At 38.6% G+C, this 25,708-nt stretch overlaps 2 protein-coding genes across 2 annotated transcripts in view; both read left to right on the forward strand.

The window, feature by feature from the left end:
• The first annotated feature begins 15,653 nt into the window (after nucleotides 1-15,653).
• On the forward strand, nucleotides 15,654-20,795 carry LOC109043263 (uncharacterized). Its single transcript, XM_019060405.2, has 4 exons — nucleotides 15,654-15,799; nucleotides 16,770-16,902; nucleotides 18,827-19,082; nucleotides 20,600-20,795. Exons 1-3 carry the CDS (start codon nucleotides 15,788-15,790, stop codon nucleotides 19,069-19,071), a joined length of 390 nt encoding a protein of 129 aa, XP_018915950.1. The 5' UTR covers nucleotides 15,654-15,787; the 3' UTR covers nucleotides 19,072-19,082; nucleotides 20,600-20,795.
• A 4,506-nt stretch (nucleotides 20,796-25,301) lies between these two features.
• LOC109043345 (sensory neuron membrane protein 1) overlaps nucleotides 25,302-25,708 on the forward strand; it is a 35,622-nt gene continuing 35,215 nt past the window's right edge. Inside the window, exon 1 of the mRNA XM_019060538.2 lies at nucleotides 25,302-25,662. The gene's annotated coding sequence lies outside the window, so the exon portion shown is untranslated. The remainder of the gene's footprint in view (nucleotides 25,663-25,708) is intronic.

The raw sequence follows: 25,708 nt of genomic DNA on the forward strand, positions 1-25,708 counted from the left end.
TTTTCTCGTGAGCCCCCTCGTCCCTCGCAACGATCCTATTTCAGGGTCCGTCAGATCGGACGCGTTCCGTTTCGCTGTGGACAGGTTCACTCGATATTACGAGCAGATTGCGCCACTGTCGCGCGACCACCGGCTCCTAGATACGGACACGAATCTATTTTCTGATCCGGACAGCAACGCCCAACCGCCTGCCATGACGAAATATGGATGTTGCACGCAATAGACGTGCTCAGTTGGAACGAAATATTTTCAAAATATCAGGAATTTATTTTAAGTACAATATTTTTGAAAAACATTCACGGGGTTACTTGATTCCTTTCCCTGAGAAAACTTCAGTCTAAATTTAGCAACAATCTCTGAATTTTTTCCTTTTTTTAAACACAAAGTAGAAATCCCTGAAATTTCCTCTAGCGTCCGCCTTTATTTAAAACGGTTCAACAAAATTTCTGAGTAAAATTTTTTGAATTTTATTGAGAACTGAAACCGTGCATAGCTTATCCCAAAGACTTTTAGAAAGAATTTCCAGTTCGGAACCAAAAACCGCCAATTTCAACATTTTCCTCTAAATTTGCCTCCCTTAGACAATTTCCTCCTGGAGAGTAAAGTCTCTTCCATAACTAGATCCCGTCAAAGTTTTCTTTTCCGAAAATTTGACGTGCCAAAAATTTTGAAAAACGCAAAACTAAAATCACCTACCTGTTTGACGCAGATGACACCATCCTATATTCAAATAAAACGAGTTTAGATCCACATCACCATAAATTCTCTCCTATCCGTGATACGTATCGTATACACAGTTTTTTTTTCTCAGAAACAGCAAAAATTCGGCCTTGGTGACAAGTAAGCAAATTTTATGATTACGATTCTTTTTTATTGCTCGTAATTGTAATAGAGATCGTTCCGAGTAACGTGTTCTAGAGCACACGGGATAGCGGTTGTCAAATCAGGCCAAAAATAACTAATATCACTAGTTAGAAGTTTAAAAGCGCATTTGATCCCCGATAAAATGACAACTGCGCACAACTCGTCGGCTGTAAGGTGCGCATAAAAATACCTGGGCCATAAAAATACCTCTCCACGCTAGCGTAGTAGGAACCTCAAAATCGTCCACATAAATAATTTCGCATCGAACGGCTCCGATTGAAAGGCGCTTTAAACGAGTCCTTTAACGACGCGTTAATTATGTGCACCTGGATAATTATTATCCAGTGTTGTCAGCGTTAAGTGCCGTTAACGCTTGTTCATTGAGTAATTGATGATTTCAGCCGACGAAGTGACAACTAGTATCGATTGTTTTCAGAGGCGGAGCGCACATTAATGACATACTATCGCACCATTTATCCGTCTGATAGAGGTCATGACAGGAGCTGCATATGCAACCCGTTTGACGAAAGAAGATGGAAAGAAACCACGATAGGCGGTGGGTAATCAACCCTTGATGGGGGAGAGGTGTTCCGTGCAGAATCTAAAATTTACTGATGAATATTTCAAAGAGGCGTGTGGGGGCTTTTCGGTTTTATTGTCAATCTGTGTTACGTGTTTAATTGAGAGGATCAGCGTTTGCAGATCTACGGATTTCCTCTCCTAATTCTAGCAAAATGATCGGATGCACCGTGAATGAAATACAAAAAGGGGCGTTCGTAAATTACGTGACGCTCCGGAGGGAGGGGGGCGTGAAGAACGTTACACGCCCTGGTAAAAATTGGCGATAAGAGCTGCGTTTCAAAATACCATAGGAATTCTTATAGCCGGTTAAAGAAGGCTACAGAAAATCATATAGCTGCCTGTAGAATGCGGAGCAAATCATACGGCCGAGCTACACGAAGCAATAAAAAATTATGCAGCCGGGCTATAGTTCCTATCGCCGGGCTTTACACTTTATCGACTGGCTGTTGCTTCTTCACCATCGATTATGAAAGGCTATGAGAAATTGTGTAGAAATTCGTGTGCTTTGGAAATCATTAAGTTTGATACGGAATTACCTTAATATTTACAAAACACACATTATATTTTCCTTTAATACATATTTTTTTTTCACCAATTGAAATGAGAATAATCCATACAGGTTGTGCAAACATTTCAAAATCATGAGTTGAATAACACTGACTCCGCCAGATTAAATATTAGAGCCTAACACTAAGCGGAGCGGCGACGCACTGGCGCCTACAAACCTAACAGGGATACTTCACGCATTGCGCAACGCGTGAAGTATCCCTGTTAGGTTTGTATCGTAGGCGCCACTGCGTGTTCCGCGCTGGCTGCCCGCCTGCCACGGCGCTTGAAGCAACTATTTCACACCAGAGGTATTGCACAGTATCATACGAAACTGAAGGCGCCCTCATACATTAGGATGGCGGGCATCCATCAAAAGCACGGAGCTTTCATCGCAAAATAAATAAAGATACTACGGCCCAAAAAGAGAGCGGTCGTCCAAAACTCACTAAGTCCTAGCATCCGTAATTAGTAACGTTTAGCATACACTTTATCGCCTGACTGTTGCTTGCCATCGGCTATAAAAGGCTATAAGAAATTGTGTAGCCGGCTATAGAAGCTATTGGAAATCTTACAGCCGGCTGTAGGTCTATGGTATTTTGGAACACAGATTCTACTGCCAATTTTTACCAGGGCTATTTTCTTTGTGCGTGAAGGGATAGGGGCCTACTTCCAAAAAGCGTTACTGTGGGGGTCAAAATGAAAGTTTGATTGACCCTTTCAGTCATCGTGTACATAATAATGTAAGATGGTTGCTCTTACAAAGAATCAAAAAAATCAAAATCGGATCCCTTTGCATCCGTCTCGTCTTTCCTAAAACGAAGGGGCGTAATTTAATTTCGAGGGTGCATAATTAACTAACGCATTTAGTTTTTTACAAGGATATGACTGTGAAATTTATTTAAAAAATCTTCAACTTCTCGGAAAATCAGAAGAAAAATTAATTACATTCCTGTTAGACGCGCCTAACAGTCTCTCAATTAAAATGCAATTAGCAAGGGGAGATTTTGCAACGTTGAAATGTAGTTAGGATATTTTGTTAGGGAAACGACGAACTTGCATATCTGTTTTCTTCCCTCTCATAATCCTTCACTGTATGTTTCTTCAGCCGGTTCCATTTGATTTTCCTCTACAAGCCATACCCTTCCTATGAACTTTCCTATCTTACCCCCCTACCCCATCCCTTCTTCTTATAAACTGATCACCCCGCTCTCCCCCTTTATTTCCACTGAATTGCCTTCTCACAAGCTCAGACAGTGCGGGTAGTATTGGCAGTGTAAGCACGTATTTCATTCGTGATCATTGGCAAAAAGCACACCGCTCATGCCGATTGATGCAAAAGCTATTAACAAGTTCGCAAGAGTCCTTTAAGACTTTGCCTCTCTTACCGCTCTTTCGCCATAACTTTATGCAGATGCGATGTGAGTCCTGTTTTCCTCACTTGCTTTGTGCGAATATCCGTCCAAGTGCCGTGTTCGTCGATATTTTAGCCAAAAACAACCTCCAATCTCACCGTAATCGCTGACTAATTTTGTTACGCAATAGAAAACCAAATTTTTCTGGTTCACGTGACTGGATTTTTTTGTCAAATAAACCAAGCTCTGGCCCAAAAAATTACAGTATTCGGTGAAGAATAGGAATATTTGTTCTTTTTGTTAATTTGTAACTTCGTATAACTAGACGGAAGTTTGGTTCTCATGACCGCGAACTTCGGTATTTTATAAGAGCCGCAGTTTTTCCGCCTTGCAAAAACACAAACGCTGGGAGCCCAATGTGACCGGATTTTTTTGTGCCTGTAAAGAGAGATTTTCAAGATAAATAATTAATTGAGAGATGCACCAGAACACGCATATTATGAAGAATTAACGGTATATTTTCCCAGATGCATTTCGGCTAAAAGCCATCTTCAGGAAGAAATATTCACAAAAACACAAGAGAAAGTCTCTACTTAGAAATTTTCAATTTCGATCAGTAAGAAAGTCCAGGAAAAAGTACATCCTGTTCTGGAATTCAGTTTCAAGGTCGATATGGCGGAAAACAAAGGGAATGTAAAAGCAGCCCGAAACGGAAAAGACAATCGAAAACACAGGAAAATGCGGAAACAAGGCTAAAATACAAAATACAAAGGCAGGACGTTTCGGTACCTTACGGCACCATTATCAACTGCTAAAATAGAATTAAAAATAAAAAAGAAAATAAAAATTAAAAAAGTGTCTCTTTCAATACCAATTTCACCGTGTAACGCCGTTTGCTGGCTTTTATTTCAATTTCATTTTTATTTTAATTCTATATTAGCAGTTGGTAATGGTGCCGTAAGGTACCGAAACGTCCTGCCTTTGTATTTTGTATTTTAGCCTTGTTTCCGCATTTCCTGTGTTTTCGATTGGTCGATATAGCCAGGTCAGCCCGTTAGGAAAGTTGAGTGTAATAATATTTGCAAATCGGGGGCGAAGGCTGTTCACAACGCTCTTGTCACATGCTCATGGCTCATGAGTGCCGCATTCAGTTGGCACATAGTCCCGTTTGACAGAATGTAAAATCCCGCTTTTCCATTTCTCCAAAGGGAACCAAGCCCACTTTTACATTGTTTCTTATGCAGATTCAACGAACACGTGTGCGCCATCTTTCCCACTCTTCCATAGTTCCGTTTGGCAGGAGAAATACGTTCAAATATCCCGTCCTAACTGAGCTTATACTCAGTATTTAAATAAAATTGTCAGGCGATGTAAAGGGAAAAGTGGAAAAGCGAATGATTTATACGACACCGACTGCAGTTTATTACGTGTGGGAAGGTCGAGAATCCCCGTAATAAATGTCCGCCCCGCTCGTAAGCAAGCTAACAAATCGCTTATAGTGCGCAAACAAAGTATCGCGGTCAAATATGAACTGGATCACACCATAGATATTTCTTAGCGTGAATGGTTCGCGGTACTCCACCGAAATGAGAATTTGGATGTCCTTTCAATCGATATCTTGACGGCAGGACTTGAAAAATTCGCTTAAGTGAGATCCCCACTAGACTGGTAATGCTGTTATAGATTTGTTTCCACAGCGCCTCTGTAAATAGGACAATCCGTGATGTTATTAATTTTCAACAATCCCTAATCCTTCGAACTTTACGAGATTCCAAACCGCACGCTGGGGAAATTTCTGGAGCTGATATTTCGCGGCATTGCCGAAAATTTGGCTCCAAGAGTGGACCCATGAAACCGAGAAACACCGCACGACCCTTCGAACGTTGCCAACTTTTCCTTGATTGAATATTCATAGTATGATAGTAGGTTACGGTAGGTCAGGATAATGGGAATATGATGCCACCGATTTAGTTCTCTGTGCTTTCAAAGACTTTCACTGTTTGTGCTGCACTCACACCGTGTCTTCAAATTGTATATTTTTGGTGAGATACGAATTCTTCGTTATTGGATAAAACTTGCTACTCCCTCTTTTCTCTTTCAAGGTTATATTTTCTAAACATTTCGTGCAAACATTTTCTCTGATTTGACAGATTAACCGAAATTACCTCTATTAGATTAGACGTTGCCCAATTTCTTCAGACGTACTATTTTTAGGAAAACTAGGCGACATTGATACTAAAATTTTTGTGAGTGTTTTATTTACATTATAATATAAGGTAGATTCACTTAGAGTTTAAAGGTGTTACACTGGAAAAAAAAACACATTGGATCTAGAGTCCAGACTCTTAAACACATAGACAAGAAAAAATACTCTTGATTCAATCAGATTTAAGCTTAAATCAAGAACCAAGCCTCTTAATTTGAGCGGATTTCCTTTTGATCTAAGCTTAAATCTGATTGAATCAAGAGTTCTTTTCCGTTTCAATGTTTTCAAGAGGCTGGACTCTAGATCGAATGTGTTTTTTTTCCAGTGTAGAAGTTTAAATTCTGCTAAAATGATAAAACATGAGCGAAAATTGAGCAACTCAAAATCGGTGAAATGAAGTTATGAGCGGATTCCGTTTAAATCTGTCGAATTTATTTTAAAAAATTAAGAAAAAAATGGCAATTTTGGAACGCCGCGATCGAAATCTGCGTTTTTGTAGTTCAGTGTCGGTGCATCCTCCTTAATTGAAACGACATCTCTCAGCCTCTCTCATGTGCCGCGTGCGTCGTTTCGGTCCTAGGGCACAGTGAAAATTAGGGCGCCTTCAGATTTGCGGATATGCAACAAAGACATCCGTTGAGTACGAATAGTTGTATTCAGGCGCTACAATCGAAAACGAGGTGTCCTATTCATCGCGTTTTTTACCGTAATGATGCTCACGAGTTCTTGCTCTATTTATTTCACTGAATTTGTTTTTATTACTAATTTCTTTTTTTGATATTTCAAGTCGGTACACATCTAAACAGTATAGCAGACAATATGATAAACCTGTAATGGACCTTAATATTTCTAATTGCTCGGAAAAGGTATTTTAATTCATTGAAGCACATTTTTATGGACATGCAACACTCTTTTAGACTTAAGTTATTCTAGGTCTCTTACGAACGCATGAGTTTCCTCACTTTCGGAGGTTTTACTTAGTTTTCATTATATTTAAAACGGGCTACAATAAAAAATGAAAATTAGGGGGGAGTGGAGAGTTTAAAAATATGATACTGTTCAGAATTGTGTTGTCATATTCGCGACATGATGGTAACATGCTCCCAAGTGTTTCTTGCCACCAAGAATTCCCGTGCTTAATGAGTCATGAATTAATTTACGTTAGGTCGATGTAGTGAATTATACAATTAAATCGACTGCTAAGGTGCAACATCACGTATCTCCATTGCGGTGTTTCAAAATCTCCGCTCCCATTTTACTTTTGTGAAGAAAAACAAGCCAACATAATTTGTAGCTTGAAATTTACACAGAATATTCTGTCAATAGAGGAGAACAATTGAGGTAGTTTTTAAGAAATGATTGGTTTTCCAAAGATCCCTGGTAAAAATTGGTGATAAGAGCTACGTTTCAAAATACCATAGGAATTCTTAGCGCCGGCTAAAGAAGGCTACAGAAAATCATATAGCTGGCTGTAGAATGCGGAGAAAATCATACGGCCGGGCTATACGAATCGATAAAAACTTATGCAGCCGGGCTATAGTTCCTATCGCCAGGCTTTACACTTTATCGCCTGGCTATTGCTTTTTCGCCATCGATTATAAAAGGCTATAAAAAATTGTGTAGAAATTCGTGTGCTTTGGAAATCAGCAAGTTTGATACGGAACCACCTTAATATTTACAAAGCACACGTTATGTTTTCCTTTAATACATATTTTTTTTCATCAATTAAAACGAAAATAATCCATACAGGATGTGCAAACATTCGAAAATCATGAGTTGAATAACGCTGACTCCGCCAGATTAAATATTAGAGCCTAACACAAAGCAAAGCGGCGATGCACTGGCTCCTACAAACCTAACAGGGATGCTTCACGCATTGCGCAACGCGTGAAGTATCCCTGTTAGGTTTGTAGGCGCCAATGCGCGTTTTGCGCTGGCTGCCCGCCTGCCGCACCGCAGTGTGCCACGGCGCTTGAAGCAACTATTTCACACCAGAGGTATTGCACAGTATCATACGAAACTGAAGGCGCTCTAATATATTAGGAATGGCAGTACTTACCAATTTTAACAACACCGAAAAAAAAGTGAAGTTGATTCAACATCCTAGATGTAGAAAAGGTGTGCGAGAGCTCATCAAATGCTGAATTACCTGCCACAGCAGTTAATTTTACATCTTGTCATTGCTAAAGTAACTGCTATGGCTGGTAATTTAGCATTTTATAAGTTCTCGCACACTTTTTTTACATCTAGAATGTTAAATCAACTTCATTTTTTTTTTCGGTGAAAGAAATTCAACGCAATAAAGGCGTGGTTTTTTTTAGAGAGAAAATATCGCATTCGAGTGCAGTTTCGATATCAGTATCGATATCAGTATCGAATACGATGTTTTCTCTCTAAAAAAACCACGCCTTTCTTACGTTGAATTTCTTTGTTAAAATTGGTAAGTGAGTGATTTATTTTCCTGACAACAGAATTGCGATCTCAAAATTGGAGAAAAATGACGAGTAGCAGAAAAAATGGAACCAATTGATGCGATATATTGCATGCCGTTCTGACACAAAATATGACGTCCATCGAATCACTATAACAAGCTAGTGGATTTGGTTGAAAAATTAACGTTCTTCATTATAATTTAGTCGACAAATTCAACCAATCCCCTTGCTAAAATTGGCCCTATAGTAAACTTAGAACCAGTCGGCTGTTTCTCTAGCATGCGAGAGGCGGCCATTCCGAGCTCGACAATGCAACGCGGGGATTGGCCGTGGTGATCCAGTCTCCGGTCGCTCGTTATTCATCTCGAGCGAGTTCTTTATCATTATTTTATGCTAATCCCGCACCCTCCCCTCCCCCATCCCCCTCCTCCCCCTCCTCCCTGTAATCGCGATAATCCTTTTAATTGTCGCGCTCGTTGTCGTTGGACGGTGGATGATTGCATACAAGCCTCATCGATGGGACACCACACCGCACCGCACCGGTGCAGCCGACCGTTGAGTGTCAACCCTGCCCTGCAAAGGAAAAACGCCCTACCAACATCCGCAGGTTGCTAAATTTCCACCGATTTATCACAAATTGTCTGGGGGGCTCATCGATGTTTTTTTTCCTCACTGGATTTCACACAAAATTTTAGCTTAATTTGCCAAATTGGAACAAATAGCCTAGAGGAGCCAAGAGGCTGTAGCACATAAGTACGGTTTTTGCCTTTCGAGTTATATGCGTGTTCAAAGTTTTAAAATTTCATGAGCCGCAAGGCGGAAAGAAAGTTCGAACTCACATTTCGATGAGGAGAAGTTGAATTTTAGCAGTGAATTTTTCACCGAAAATATTTTGAAGCTAGTTTTAGTTGGGATGACTAGTGTCTCAATTTTTTCAAAAACCGAACTTGTGCGCCTTGTCCTCCAATCTCGTCAATGAAAATAGGATTTTTTTGAAACTAATCAAAACTTTCAGCACTGTTCGGCTGTGGTTTCACATTTTTGACATTTTTATTTTCAAATTGCCGTAATTACATGCAAAAATTAGCATCATATTGGAGAGAAATTGATTAGCTATATACTTTGTAATAAAAATTGTATTGATCAATTCCGTAATTTGAGAATGGAGTGAGTCCTCGTTCATCCGTCCGGTGCACGACGAATGAATTTTAGCGGCTCTGGTGCTTGCACTAGTGCGGTTGGGTTGATGCGGCGCATTGTTGCACAGATTTTGCTTAAATTCAGCACACCCCCTATATTCAACTTGAGGTAAAATATCTAGATTTTTTCACAACATCTGGCAACGTTGATGCGGCGGGTGGCTGAGAGATAGGGGCGAAATAAATGGGTACACGTAAATGCAGTTAACACGGCGGATTCAGCAAGTCGAGAGCGCGGTGTCTTTGAGAAAGAACCGATCGTCGATATCGGTGCCAATTTGTGCTTAAAAATCAGCACTTTTAGCCATTTAAACCCACGGTCTTTCGACAAACCTGACAACCCTGATCGTCGATCAACGCGTCGATACCGATCACCGATCGTCCGCTGATCGATTTCGCCATTCATTCCGCGAACAACGTTGCCACCGATACGGTCACCAGTCACCGCAAAACACTGGATCAAAAGGTCATAAGGGCATCATTTGACGAAAAGTATGTAATGACACCACTCAATGTTGCTTTTAAAACCGCATCCCAAAAACTGAAAATATATCAAGGTGGGTCCAAGGGGGGGGGGGGGGGCGTAAGGGGCATCCAGCTCCCGAAAAAAAAGGAGTCCAAACAAGGAAAGAAAGGAGGAAACGGAGGTGAAAAGAACAAATGACGCGTATATTTCGTACTTGTTCATGAAAAAATGGACTCAAACTGCATATCATATGCTTTAAAATTTCGAAAATTTTCTGGGAAAGCCTCCGGACCCCCCTTACGCCCCCTATCCAAGGTTTCTGGATCCGCCTATGAAATAAAATGGCAAAATTTAATTTTTTAGGGAAAACACTTTTTTCGAATTCTGGAGCCCTCTAAAATGTCTGTGCTAAGTTTCAGACTTCCAGCGCAATTTTTCGGCCAGATATGAACTGAAAAACATGTTATTTGTAAAAATAGCGGACATGAGAATCCACTGTTTTTCCCAGCCGGCATTTGCGATGGCTGCCCGCACACCGGCCATGGGCTGCAGTTGACACTCAAATGATACGTATCGGGACCGTTTCGCCAGAATTGTTGATTTTTCAACTGATTTTATAATTTTTCCTTATCTTTGTCATAGAAGTTACAAACGGTTTAGTTTTTTGTTTAATTTTATTAAATGACTCAGCATTGACTTACTTTTGGTACATTTTAATCGTTTCATCAGCGTTATACCCTTCCTGAAGACTTCGCACATACATTCATACATAGTACCGCGTAAGTCAAGTTGGGGCAGTATCATAACATTTGGTTAATAACCTAATTTATTGGGGTACTACCACAATTAATTGGAATTGTAAGTATAATAAAACAACCTCGTGCTCTTATTCTGCCGTGCTAAGGGAAAACGCCGCATGAACCTTCAGGCGTTGCCAAATTTTCTTTGATCAAAAACAAGAATCCCCTGGTAAAGTTATGAATATTTTTCCTCCTATTTTTCAGATAATTTTGTTCGTAATTTCATCTGAAGTTCCTGAAAATTTCAATGAAAAATATTTATAACTTTCCTCAAAAATGAACATTTTATCGAAGGAAATTTGGCAACTCTCGAATGTTCATACGGCATTCCTCCCTAGCACAGCAGTATTATTCCGTATCAACATAGGTATCATTGGGCCGTAGCATTAGTGAGATCGCTCGAAAAAAAACCTGCAAAATTTTAACGAGGTTAAATTATCTAAGCTTTAAGACGTCAGCCAAATTTTGCGCTAAAGAAACAATTGGACGCGGAGTTACTTTCCAAAGTTGATGCGGCACACGGGAACCTAATGCGGGTCTCGAGTCCCACGATCATCCATGCCCTCGAACTTACTTTTGTGTTTTTGCACTTCCTGAGGTCATTCTCGATTCGAGTTATTGGAGGGCGATGAAAAAATCAGGACACGTGAATGTTACAGCATGGGGCTCGGGATTCGTTCCTCACCTCCTCTTTAATGAATCAAATCATCGCTCTACAATTTACCACTGAATGAAGCTGAGACGCAGTCACTTACTGCAATGAGCAATGACTACTTATTCTACGTATAAGATCCGATAAGCGTTAAGTCATCACTAAAAACCTTATACATACCTATACTGCCGTGCTAAGGAAGAACGCCGTATGAACATTTGAAAGTTGCCAAATTTACCGTGATAAAACATGTATTGTTGACAACATTTATGCATATTTTTCCTTGAAATTTTCAGATATTTTAGATTCAATTACGTACAAAATTGTTTGAAAATGTTGAAAAATAATAATCGCATTTTACCCCAGTAAATTCGGTTGTTATCGAAGGAAATTTGGCAATGCCTCATACAGCGTTTTTCCTTAACACGGCAGTATACTTCGCTCTCTACAGTGCATTCTGGCACTCTGCTGCACTCGAACGCCTCATGCGTGTATCTTCCCGGAAGTTTTCGGGCATAGAGTACATAGAGTCGTAATGAAAATGGGCGAGCTGGCGCCATGTCCTGGTCGATGAGCTTTGAGCCCGATGTGTGCCGAGCTTTGGCCACTTTTTCGATACATTTTCGATCCAAAATGGCGATGTAGAATACATATTCAACATTTTTGATACGTAATACGTAGTAATTCCTATCCTCTTTGTTTACATCAGATTACCGGGTCCCCGTGTTTCGAGAACAATCGATTATGTATTGAAAAAGCTACCCGGGGCAGCATGACACCGGAGTGTCTGAATTCGGGACCTGGAAATTGCTTAAAAATGCCGCCAGCTCTCCCACGTACATTACGACTCTACTATATACTCCATGATCTCGGGTAACTGACAACACATCTCTCCGTCCACGTCTAACCACCCCGGCAAGACGGCATCGGACCCCCCCCCCCCCCCTCTATCCCCCGCCATACCAAAAATTTGAAGCTGCAAAATCAGAGCACCTTACGATTGGGCCTTAACCTAAAGACTGGCAAGAGATTTATTTACCTACAATCTGTTGTGACTGAATTTTTTCAAACGTACGTCTATAGGTTTATTTTTTTATTTTTTATTAAAAGAGTTATCAACAAATTGCTTCTACAGATAGTCAGATAACGAGACATTAATGCATTTACATCTGTATTTAATTATTCATTCGTCTTACTCAAGAGCCGTCGTTAAATCATGCCTAACATTTTGATATATGAGTCCTAATTTGTAACAATGACGGATGTGAAAAATTACCTTTTCGAAACACGCTTGAAAACTGTTTTGTTCGCACAAAAATTTAAAATGTTGGCTCTAGCATAATGTTCAGATCTCGAAGATCACATCTCAAGTATTTTCTCGATGTCGAAACAGTTTTTTTAATGCGTTTTGAAAAGGTAATAGGTCACATCCGCCATTGTTACATACAAGTCCTCATATGTATTAATTTCTCGGTAAAAAGAAAACAAGTGTAGAGGGCTACTCGCAGTTTGTGACATTTGTCGAGGGGCATTTTGTTGTTGGGAACCCTTTTTAATTAAAAGGATTCAACTTTTTGCTAGACTTTAATGCGGTGTTCAAAGGTTCCCCGTGACAAACGTAGTTTTGCTAATTATTCAGTGAATGACATGAGAAAAACTGACGTCAGGCTTGCTTTGTAAGCACTGCCGGATTGGCTCAAAGGTGTACACTGGAAGCTTTTGAAAAATTAACAAGGGAAACAGAAGACTTACCTCCAGGCTAAAGATCACGCAAGAGAACTTTACTATCTTAGATAGTTAGTCTCGCCGTGTTTTTGCAGCATTTGACATTTGCATGACACAGCTTTTCATCGTACTGCACAGTGAGAGGAAAAAGGAGCTAACTGTATAATTAATTGAACTTTATGTTAATTCATATGGCTCATTTATAAAAACTCATCCCGTTTCAGGAAGCTAATAGCACATACGTTGTTTCTAAAAAAACTGAAATTCGCATCATGAATATTGAATAATTTAGTCATTCTTGAATATGTACTCGTAGTGGTTATTATAATAACTTTATCTTTATGAAACTGATAGCCAGAAACCGTGATTCCTTGTCACAAAATGGCGTCAAATAGTCAAATCTTTATTAGCGCAGATAACTATGTGAAGCACACGGAAAAAAGTATGTAGCCAGTGAGTTTGGTATCATTTACCATATAATCTTGCATAATAACTATCACAGTATATTAAATACTGGAGCCTGTTTCAGATAACATGCCCTCCTTTGCTGTATGCATGGAATAGAGAATTGTCATCTTCAATAATTCCAAAATTATTTTTAAGAGGTACATTAGAAGTAAAAACTATAGTGCATTGGAACCGAATATAGTGATTGGAAACTTATGCAGGCATACGGAAATAATTTTTAAGTAACTGAAGTCTGAATGTTTATGAAATGCTCTAAGCTTAAATACACAATTATAAACAATTAAATGTAAAGGATCTTCTGAGATCTGTTTGACTCAGTCAGATTACATTTTCCCCCCATGGACTTTACATAGTTTTCCGCTCAGTTTGGAGCCTGATGTGGTTCTGTGAGGAAAATCCGCAAGATACTGAATTTATCATTACATAGATAATTTTTATATATCGATGACCGAGGTTCAAATTTACGTATTTTAATTGCGGTGTCACAAAATTTCCGGTCTTATTTTATTTTTTTGAAGAGAATCAAGCCAACCTTACAGCTTGGAATTCACACTGAATATTCTTTTGACATGGATGAAAAATTAGGGAATTTTTCAAGAAATGACGTCAACTAGTTTTTCAAAGAAAAAATAAAGTTTGGAAGTCTGCAACGTCGCAAACGGAGATAAGTGGTTTGAAATTTCGGCCATCGATATTCCTCCTATACTGGGCCTTTCCTCCTAATTTTTCTCTAAAATAGCTCACTTAAAAAAAAAAATTGCCTCGTTTAGCTCAGGTATAACTTTGCCCGCACACGGTCAGAGGTCACATTTACCTGTCAATTTGTTTTCTCTGATTCTGATTAAAATTTATGTTTTATTAACATCCGTTTTTTATGTAAATTTCAGGATTAGAATGTTTAAAGTCTAAAAGAAAAAACAAATGTTGTTACGGTAAATACACATGTTTTATTTAAAGAAAAGACCCGTAAAATATGCTTATGGTTTTGAGATGTAGCTTCTTCTTACTTAGTTGTATTTATTAATAAAAATAAAAATAAATTTAAAAAAACCCCAGAACACCAACCAAACCAAAGTTATGCCGATCTGGAGATTGCAGTTCAAAAAACACACTTTCGAGAAAATCAGTTCAAAACCATTATGGGCCACGTCCAGGGTAGGGAATTGCCATAAGATAATGTAATTTTACGCCTTTTATAGCACAACCATGAACAACGTCACTTGAAACTTTTTTTTTTTTTTTTTTTTTTTTTTTTTTTTTTTTTTTTTTAAGGACACTAGAGACGGCTTTCAGCCTAAATCTCAATTCAGATTTTTCGACCCGCCTCTCCCGGTAGCATTAACTATTAAATTTGAACTTTGGAAAAACGTAAAAAAATTGTCAGTCTTTTATGATTCAGGAAACCCTATACGTTCTGTATTTAGCACATTTTATCTCAAATTTACGTTAAAAAGAGTTTTTTTTTTAAAAAAAAATTGACACCATCATTCTCTTAAATTCTCAAAATCTATCATTTTGATGCCAAACGCAAAGTAAACTACAAAATATTCAATGTAACGACTATAAAAAGTATGTAAAATTATGTAAAGTTTTTGTAAAAACTTACTGAAATAAAGTGATACGAAAGTAGGAAACCTACAAAGTAGCATTTCTTTGAAAAAAAAAAAATGAAAAAAAAAAACAGATAGGGTTTCATAACCTAGATGTTTTAAAGGTTTTTAATAGTCATCTCTCTGAAATCCACAAGTTCTTTTTAACTTATCTTGAATCGTTTAACTACCAATGCTACTGTGAGGAGGGTCAAAATCCCTCTCCCTAAAAATTCCGCTTCCCCCACAGAAAGGCCAATTTCTAATGGGCGATCATAAAAAAATAGAATTATAGAAAAACAATACTAAAAAATAATAGAAAAAACTAAAAATAATATAAAAACAAAAGTAAAAAAATAATAGAAAAAAAATTAAAAAAATGATAGAAAAAAAAAATAAAAAAAATAACACAAATAAGCACGACACCAATTAAAACGAACGATTAGGTGACAATTTTCGGCCCTCCGATAATGATACTCCACTCGAGTGTGTTCCGAACCAATAACTAAGAAACAGAGTCTGAAGCTGCGCCAGGAGTCTTCGGCAACCCCGCGCGACACGCTGCTTCTCGAGGGACACCCGACACCCGACGTTCGCACCGGTGGCGAACAGAAGTCGGTAATTAAAAGACTCAATCAGACGGGGCTCGGTGGCCCCTAACTAAGCGATGATCGTAACCCAGATACGCATTTCAAGAGCAGCCCCCCGTGGGGGGGAGGGGAGGGGGCTCGGGCGGGGTGCGTGTGTGTGCGTGAGTCGAGGGGCGAGCGCCCGCTTTTGGTTCGCGGAGGTGACAGTTGATATCGTATAAATACTCGCTGATCCCAAGCTGAAGCCATCAGTCTCTTGTGCCAGTTTCTTGTGATCTTAGCTAGTCAGCACCAACCCGCACCCTCAACCACCATGCAGCTCGCCGTAAGTACTTGTGTCTTCGTCCGTTACGCAGATATTCTATCCGTTGTGAAATGATCGTTTGCTATGCGCGCCCGCCCGCCAGTGCGTGATCAGTTCGGGATCAGTGAATGCTTCCAAGTTTTGAGAGCGTGGACTGAAATGTGATCGTTAACGCTGATGCACAGTGCCGTCCTCTGTGGACAAAAATAAAAAATTCCCAACTCGACATCTGAATATTTTTTGTGGAGTTTGTGATCCTAAAAATATTTCTAACTCACAATGATGGTTCATTTTCAAAGTTTCCGCCGAAAATTAGTTCAAATTTGGGTGGAAAGTGGGCAAAAAATGGACCAAGGTTCCCTACCCTAAAACACGACGAATGACGTCATTCGGCGTAGTAGTGCATACCACGGTTTTTTTCACCTTTTCCCATTCGCGTTTGACGTCACGTGACCACTGAATTTTCTGTGAAGCACTGATCGACGAAATCAAGTCGGAAGAAACAATGGAATTCAATATGACTGTGGATGACATCTCATGCCGTGTTTTTCAGTATCTCAGTTAATATTGGACGTAGAAATTTGGAGCCTGAAAGAATCTTTTCAATTCGTGCTAATCTATCATCTTAAACTATCAAAATACGATTATGTCACTAGTGCACCTGACCCATTGATCATACCAAAATTTTTAACTCAATGAGTTCAAGTTCAGTAATCATCAGCGCTTTCAATCAAACTTTCAAGTCTGTTTTCATGACTAAACTCTCTTCTGAATTAATGAGAATTTCACGAAGGAGAATATATTATTGAACCGAATCGGCGTAATTTCTAGGAATAATTCTTTAGATGTACAAACATGTAGAACATTTGTATCAAAATTATTCTCTCAAAACTTTGCTTTGCAATTTTTGATCACATCATCGCAAAACTATCACCATGAAAGTTGTTTACTCAAATTAGGATTTAATTTGAATTTTTCTGATCTGTTTCAGGTCTTCAGCACCCTCCTCCTCCTGGCTTGCGCCTACGCTGCCCCCATCGAAGACGCTTCCGCAGAAAGCAAACCCGCTGAGACCTCCAACAAGGAGAAGAGAGGATTATACGGAGTCGTCGGATACCCATCAGGTAAGCAAAAAAATTTAAAATAATTTTAAAATATTTTTCAAGATAAATTATACTTATTTTATTATTATATTTGGCAAAAATTACTTAAATAATTATTGTTCACAAATATGAGCAAAGCAAAATAAACAATTTTCGTATGTAATTTTTCGAGCCTGCGTAGAGTATTTACTTCGAAAAGATGGGCATAATTTGCAGTCTCATTGTAAATTTACTCCAATTTGCCGACGCAATTTGGTTTTGCCGGGGCAACTGGGGCAATTGGAGCATCGATCGTTTCAATTGCACCCAATAAGACTTTGGCGCAACTTTAAGATCTAAACTAGCTCAACGGGAAGTGTAATTTCCTTGAAAGTTCAAGAGAGCGGTCAAAGTTTTTCCGTCCCTGTTCCTGCTTATTTAACCTTTTCTTGTTTTTCTTTCGCAACTCAACCGCGTTTCCATAATTGGTTTTGATTTGGCGAGCAAATGAGTTATGAAATTCTCGAAATCAGCCATGCACTTTTCGCCGAGGTAAATAGTAAGTGAAATCCAATCCCGCGGAGGAACCGGAAAGTTTCCCGGCGTCTCAAAAACTGCATACCAGAATGATGGAGATCAGAATAAGATGCAGTTACGCAGTAACCTGGAAGGAACATATCGCAAGGCGAGCCTGCGATGCAAATTTCTCAGCGAAATGAAAACTTCAATTGAAATGACAAAACTCACTCTTATATTAAAGATTCGCAATTTTCATTAGGGTGGAAAATAGGTAAGAGGAAAAAATCATGCGTCAAAAACTTTAAATGTCGGTTTGTGGGAATTTTTTTAAGAGACTGATGGGTGATAAGACCTACTTTCTTTTCATTTCACTTGAAACATTTTCAGTTTTAAATTCTAAAGGACGGCAGTCCGGATCACTAGTCACGTTTTTTTCACCAACCAAATGTAAGGATCTTCAAATGAGAATGTCTGGTTTATGATGAAAAGAAAATAAGACTTATTACCCATGAATCTCTTTTTTAGAGAGTATGTTTCTATCTTTTGAATCCTCTTCCCTGAAACAGATTCTTCAAGTTTCCGACGGGTAAATTTGTCTTCGTATTCAAAATATTTCACCATGAAAAAATTGCGTTATTCCTAGTGCGGCTAAAACTCTTGGCATCGGCTAAAATCCAAAATTGGCGGGAATCCTCATGCTTGTCGGAAACGGCTTTCTTCGCCGCCTTAAAAGTAGGGGATGTCACGTGATTTAAATTACATACCGATGGCTAACAAACAAAACCGCGTACCTGAAAACTAACGATTTTGCAAAACGAAGAGAAAACTTCGCCATCTTTTGTAATTTTAAGCTCAGATTTGCAATTTTTTCATACATTGCAGCGTCATCGCAGTGGTTCCCTGCAGAATTTGAAAAATACTATAATCATCAACTTACGTATTTTATACTGTAGAATGTTCCAATGTCGCTAACTCATTTTTGCTAAAATTGTCATTCAGTGGTATTCTGCCGTGCTAAGGAAAAACACCGTATGAGCCTTCAGGCGTTGCCAAATTTCCTCGGGAAAATCACTAATTTTCAGGAAAATTTTTGAATATTTTCCCGCCAATTTTTCAGATAATTTTATTTGTAATTTGACCTAAAGTGTCTGAAAATTTCAAGGAAAACTATTCAAAATTTTCCTCAAAAATAAACATTTTATCTTTGGAAATTTGGCAACTCTCGAATGCTCATGTGACGTTCTTCTTTAGCACGGCAGTATTGTTCGTTAGCCTTCGATACGTTACAGCCGCTTTTACAGCGCTCCATGGCGCTCTGCGACACCTAGCCGTAAAAGTCCCCTATCCTCCCATGCCCTACAAGGAGATGGCACGTAACTCGCGACTCACATTTCCTATCCATATTAAATCCATTTACCTATTTATTTATTTTTCTATGATTTTCTAGTGGCCGCCTACCACGCACCCGCTGTAGCCGCCTACCACGCACCCGCCGTCGCCGCCTACCATGCCCCCGTTGTCGCTGCCCCAGCCGTCGCCACCTCTTACTCCCACGTTAGTGTGAGCCATCCCGTCGCCTACCATGCCCCAGTTGCCGCCTACCACGCGCCCGCCGTTGCCGCCTACCACGCACCCGCTGTCGCCGCCTACCACGCCCCAGTCTACGCCCCACACTCCGTCCTCTACCACTAAGCTCAAAAGAGGTGAGAATTTCCGCCTATGTTACCTGTAGACAACTCAGAAATTCAATGCATACAGAGACGATATATTGCACACCGAGAAAAACGATTGGTAGTATTCACCATTCCTTCACGCAGTATTTTACACAACGTGAATTCAAAGTCGATTCTGCCAGAGGAATGGATACCTTTACCGGTATATAGTAACGTTTACGTTTCTTCTGGCAGAATTGACTCTGAATTGACGCTGTGTGAAATACAGAGTGACGGAATGGTAAATTCCTCCAATCTCTTTTCTCGGAATAGAGACACCGCACTGCTATCGATAATAGAATTCCTTAGATTTTCTTAGAGAGGTTTTGTTCACTGCCAAATTCTGATACAACAAAACGAAAGTCCTCCGGGCGATGGTGCGCCCATAACATTATTGGTCTCCATGCTGGCAGCAACGACGACCACATCCAAAATTCTTGATGGTCGAAAAGTGGATGGATTCGAATATTGGCAAAAATTCACCGAGCAACCGAGTTTAGTCTTGATATTATAGCAGATCTCTTTCCTCCTTTCTGTTGCAACCCTGCCGATCTGGTCGAAAAATTTGACCCTTTGCCAGACGCGTAAATTTGCCTTATCTTACGGAGGAATAGTCACTTTGGAAGTCATAACGCTTAGACTAACTCGACTGCAGTGGCGTCGCGTGCTTGGCAATTTATCGATTGATCTACCATTTAAACCAATGGAAAATGATCGATAAACAGGGCGTTCGTAACGAACACCTTGATAATCTATTCTTTACCACTGCTATAAATGGGGAAATATCGATAATCGATCATTCACGCCACGCCACTGCTCGAATGATGACCAAAAAGTTGAGGAGTTAAGTGAATGGCCTAGTAATCCTAACATGAACTGCAAAAAATCGCGGAGTAAAGTGTATTCACCCCGACATTCATGAGTCATCATCGGGAGAAATTTATTTGATTTTTGGCTTCACAATCAATTTGCTCATCAACCATCACTGAGCGAAAAATTGCGTTGAACTCCAAATCCAACTTTTGCCCCACTCGAGTAAATTTCTCGGATTTCAGTGCGGGTAGGAATTGTATTCTGAAAAGGCTCCAAAGCTGAGCTGCGAAGAAATACAAATACATATTAAAATAAATTCGTCAAGTAGCCCTACTTGCATTATTTATGTTTTTGGGAAATCTTTTAATAGAGCCACAAGACCTTTGCTATAACCTTTGAGCAGGAAATCTCTGTTGTTTGTAATTAAGATATATATTTTTCATAATATTAGCGTGAGAAGTCCGAGAAAGAAAAAAATTAGATACTTTTTAATTAAAATGCTCACTTCCGATTTTAGCACTTCGGCTGGAGCACCTAATTTTAACATAGAGCGACCCATCAGTAAACTAAGAAAATAATATACTGATCTCGAAAAGAAAATTGCTTCTACGTTCATATTTTACTATCTTAAAGTGTAATTGTTGCGTGTAATTCAAACGGTCAACTAACTTTTTTCTTCGTTTTTCTGATTGCAGATTCAAGACTCAAATTTCAACAGATGACGTGAAAATCGTCAAATCATGACCAAAACTACCTAAAAATCTCATCTCAGTCTCTCGACCTCACTCATTTTTGTTTTATTTATTTTTATTTATTTTGATTTGCTCCAATAGTTCTCTAGGATAATTTATGTTTAAAAAATTAAAATAAATTAGTTTTAAATTTGCTAAATTTTGTGTTTTATATTTATCACCAAAACAATACTAAACCTGGCAGCAAATTTGCAGGTAAATAGGTAGTATTTTTCTTTCCTCTACTCGCAATATAAGGTAAACAACGCAATTCATAACTGATTTCATTATCGAGAAATACTCAATCATTGCCAATGCTTCAGTATCCAAAGTCATTTCAAATAGCTGCTTTAAGCTAAATTCACCGAAAAATATTTGAGTGACATACTGAAATAGATTTTAGTAACTCACTCTCTTGCGCATAGTGGAAATATTGTCATCCTATTTTTTAATAAGCTTTTTGATTCAAAGTTTTTTTCACATTTTTACCATGTTTTTAGTACCATGCATGCCATTTTCAAAATACCTCGAAGTTTCAAATCTAACACGTTAATCCATTTTTGCTGGAATCCAATAAAAAAATGATGTAAAGTTCAAAGAAAGATATGGGTAAACAAAAATTTTATTAAGCATTTTTTTGAGTATTCTTCTAAGACCAAATCGGTTACAGGTTCAAAACAAAAGCCCTCCATTGAAGAAATATCCACGTAAAATTCATGCATTTAAGGTTCATCAAAGGCATTACGTCTTGATTAAATTTCATCATTGTTAATTTATGCAGAATAGAAAAAAAAGAACGTTATTTTTTGTCAAAATATCTGCTTTAAATAAGCAATCACCGTCACATGCAGTGTTTTGAAAAATTATAAACAACCTAATAGGGTCAGTGAAAGTTAAAAAAAGTACGCTGACATGCTGCCATCCTAAGAAAGAACGCCGTATGAACCATCGGTTGTTGCCAAATTTCCTTCAATAAAATGTTTATTTTTGAGGAATGTTAAAAATATTTTTCTTCCAATTTTTCAGATAATGTTATTTGCAATTTCACCTAAAATTTCTGAAAATTTAAAAACAAATATTAATGGCTTTCCTCAAAGATAAATATGTTATCGAAGGAAATTTGGCAAGGTTATAGGACATTTTGTCAACGATGTTTGGTCCGCGCGCCTGTTTTTCCCAGTAATTTACGTCCGCGCGTTTTTTCGGCACGGAGGTTTTGGTCCAAGTGCCAGTTGACCCAAAGTTAATTGGTCCACATGTAAATACAAACGACAATGGCTCACGACGTTTTTGGATGAAAATATATAATGTCTTGGGAGCATAAGGGTTTGATGTTTTTTTTTTTTTTTTTTTTTTTTTTTGTTGTTGTTTGATCCAACGGAGAATAATATATAATTGAGATTTTTGGTAAAAATGAGGGAGCGTCAATTCCATCAGACAAAATTCACTAAAACTCTCTACACCTCTTTGGAGCAACAGGACTTAATTATCTTTCAAGAAATTACCACCTTGTTATACCTGAACCGGGTAAACCCCTATATTTGCCTCAGCTAAAGGCTTTTAGATTTTTCCTGTGTACGATAAGTATCTTGATTTATTTCGCGAGAAAACATCTGTACTTTTAAAGGATGCCTGTCATTCTTAATACGTTCAATTTCGTATAATACTGTGCAACAGGCATCACCCCTGTTGTGAAATAGTTGCTTCAGGCGCCGCTGCAAGGCGGACGGACGGCTAGCGCGGAACGCGGGTTGGCGCCTACAAACCTAAGTGGATACTTCCAGCATTGTGCAATGCGTGAAGTATCCACTTAGGTTTGTAGGTGCCAGTGAGCCTCTTGCGTTGGCAGCACGCCGCTCCGCTCTGTTACGCTATAATATTTATACTCGCATAGTCAGCGTTTTTTAACTCATGATTTTGAAATGTTTGCACACTCTGCATTGATTATTCTCATTTAAATTGATGGGAAAAAATATGTATCAATTTATCAAAGGAGAATAATAAGATAATGTGTGTTTTTTTTTTAAATATTTGTGGTTTCGTGTCAAATTTAATGATTTCTGAGGCACTTTAATTTTTTCTTTTACATTTTGTGCTTTTATTGTGCTGCAGCGAGGTGTACGCGCTACCAAACTCTGAAAATTTGACGTATTTGACTCTAAAAGATCGATGTACAAATGGGTTAAAAGTAAAGATTGCGTGCATTTTGGTTTTTTTCCCTCTTTTATTAATTTTTGCAATTTCTGTCGGCACAACTGCGGCTCATTGAGATTAATGTCACTTGGAAAGGGTTTTATAAATATTTGCCACGTTTTAAAAATATAAATGTTTTCAAAATGAAGTAATAATTTCGTTAAGAAAAAATTAAAAAAATAAAAAAATACCTATGCATATATAAGGTATATTGTACATCGAATATTTTAAGGATAGAAATAAAACCATATATTAACCGATGAAAATTTAAAAAGATGATTAAAAAGGAGAAAGTAATAACATTTCATTTAGAAAATGAGCAACCATAACAACACCCCCCTCTCTCTTAATTTCATATTGTCAATAAAATTTTACATTCCGACTAAAATATAACGCTTGGACCAAGTCATTGTTGCTTATTTTACGTGTGGGCGTAAACTACTGGGCAAAAAAGGTGCGCGGACAATAAATCGTTGACGAATTTTCCTGAAACCTTTCGCAACACCCGAATGTTCATACGACGGTTTTCCTTAGAACGGAAGAATGAGCTGGGCACTGAGCATTTCTTATGTGGATTTCAAATAGTGAATCTTTATAAATAGTGCCGAGAAAATTTATGAAGAATCATACATTATAAAACTCCTAAATTGCAAATTTCAAGAATGAATTTTATAACATCATGCCGTTTCCCCGTATTCTCGTCTTTTTAAATAAAATCACAATCCTGAAACATTACTTACTGCTGTCAGATAGTATCTTAAAAATATCCGATATAAGTATATTGCATTCAGTAGAAAGGTTATAGTGAATAGATCAGAGCAAAGGTGTTCTAAAAAGTAAGATTCCAACTAATGGCACAACGTGATTTCAAATAAAACGCCTGTAATCCTGTATGCAACTATTCGTATCTTATGGATGCGCGTGTTGCATACGGTGTACAGTGAAGGCGTTTTAGTTTCTATGCCCTTACCATAGTATGTGTATGCGTTCCGCATCGTTCTGTCTTAACCAATGGTGAGATGTTACCCCCATGAGAATTCAATTTACTTACTTGTAGCTGTTGATTTTTAACTCTTTTTGATTTATTTACAAAATTCATGTCTGACCATGTTGATTGGAAAATGAATTTCATTTAATTTACTAATTTTCTCATTCTGTCCGTTTACATAATTGACATTTGGCCATATATGTTAGTAGTAAAATGGATTTTACGTATTTTAAATATTATGTGTACGTGGTCGTCTGCGGGTAAAGAGCCACAAGAATTATTCAAAATTGATTTATTGATAGGAAAACATTGAGGAATGTTTCGCGGACAGCCGAATGGAATCTAATTTAGCAGAAACACCGGTTTTATGAGCACTTTTCGTGATTTCTAGAATTTGATTCCGGTAGCTTTTGATCTAGTAAACGCATGACAACTAGGTTAGCACAATGAGAAAAAATAAACGACATTTTGTGTTGAAAAAGGGGCTAAGCCTCCTGACCGCTTTGTGGCCGAACCGCTCGCGTGGCGCGATGCTTCGCACCTCACGTATTATGCGTTACGCGTCAAACGTATGATTTTTGTAATAAAGATCAAGTTATAGAAAGTAGAACACGAGGTAACCCACTTAGGACTCATTTGTTTGATCAAAATTTTCTGTTTAGTTTTTCTTTTGGATTGAGTCATAGAGTTCATAGAGTCTTAATGCAAATGGAGGAGCTGGCTCCACTTTTAAGCATTTTCCAGGTCTCGAATTCCGAGACTCCTGTGTCATGCCGGGTGACTATTTAGATACATAATCAATTGTTTTCGATACACGGGGATCGGCTGTCTTGTGCAAAGAAATAGTATATTAATTACTACGTATTCTACATCGCCATTTTGGATCGAAAATGTATTAAAAAGTGACCGAAGCTCGGCGCACATCGGGCTTAATGGAACTTGTCGATCAGAACATGGTGCCAGCTCTCTGACAAAATCTTCGGGTTGAAAATTTGCAACCTCGTCAAAAATCAGGCGTGAGTGACCAGAATTGAATCTGTATCAACTTGTGAGTAATCAAAAGACAGACAAGAGCACACTCGGTCAGCAGGACACACTTTTCATTCCCAGATGTCTAATAGTAACTTATGATCTCGACAGATTTAACAAAAAATTTGGTGGATCACCCAAATGCTTTTGGATGATCCGACCAAAAAAATTTGACTGAAAGTAACCATAAACATGACAGTTTTTAACTGTGAATCTAGTTAGCAGCTATCGAAATCTCAAAATTTGCAGGCTCAAGGTGATTAGAGGGATTAAATCTCATATTCCAAGTAATTTGTGAATTAACGCCGAACCGCAACCTCCCATTATCCCCGGCATAATATTTGCTTTTCGTCGAGATAATCAACAGATGAGAGAAATGATGCGCCGACGTGATGCACAAACCTATCATGACGTCATCATGCCGAATAACGTGACAGCACCGTCCACGGCCGGCAGGCCTCAAGAGTAGCAAGCAGGCAGCGGCTCCGATAAAGCCTGAAAAGTTTAGTTTTCGATTGCATGCGAAACGTTTCTCCAGAGAGGGACTCGATAATTCCATACATCAGGACAAACTTGGAATTTTTTATTCATACCCACAATTATCTTCGTGAGCCACTAAAGGGATGTGCCCATCGCCGCGCTACCCTCTCGCTCCCGCCCTCTGTCCTCAAGGTCAAGTGTTCCACGCTGACCCTTTAAACTCCTAATTTTCCTTCTGTCCCTTCAAGCTCCGGACGGTTCACAAGTTTTTCACTTCAAGAAGAACTCGGGTTGTTAAGGTAGTTTTCCTGCGAATGCTTCCAGATAGTTATGCGTGGTAAGTGCCCAATTTTGAGATTTTGATGAAGCTTCTTGTAACTTTT

This window comes from Bemisia tabaci, chromosome 3 (genome assembly GCF_918797505.1).
Source record: "Bemisia tabaci chromosome 3, PGI_BMITA_v3".
Lineage (NCBI taxonomy): Eukaryota > Metazoa > Arthropoda > Insecta > Hemiptera > Aleyrodidae > Bemisia > Bemisia tabaci.

Excerpts from the sequence above, each read along its gene's own strand:
- LOC109043263 (XM_019060405.2), top strand. Across the intron at positions 16,903-18,826 it reads AGTCGTCGGATACCCATCAG|TGGCCGCCTACCACGCACCC; the intron begins GTAAGCAAAAAA and ends ATGATTTTCTAG.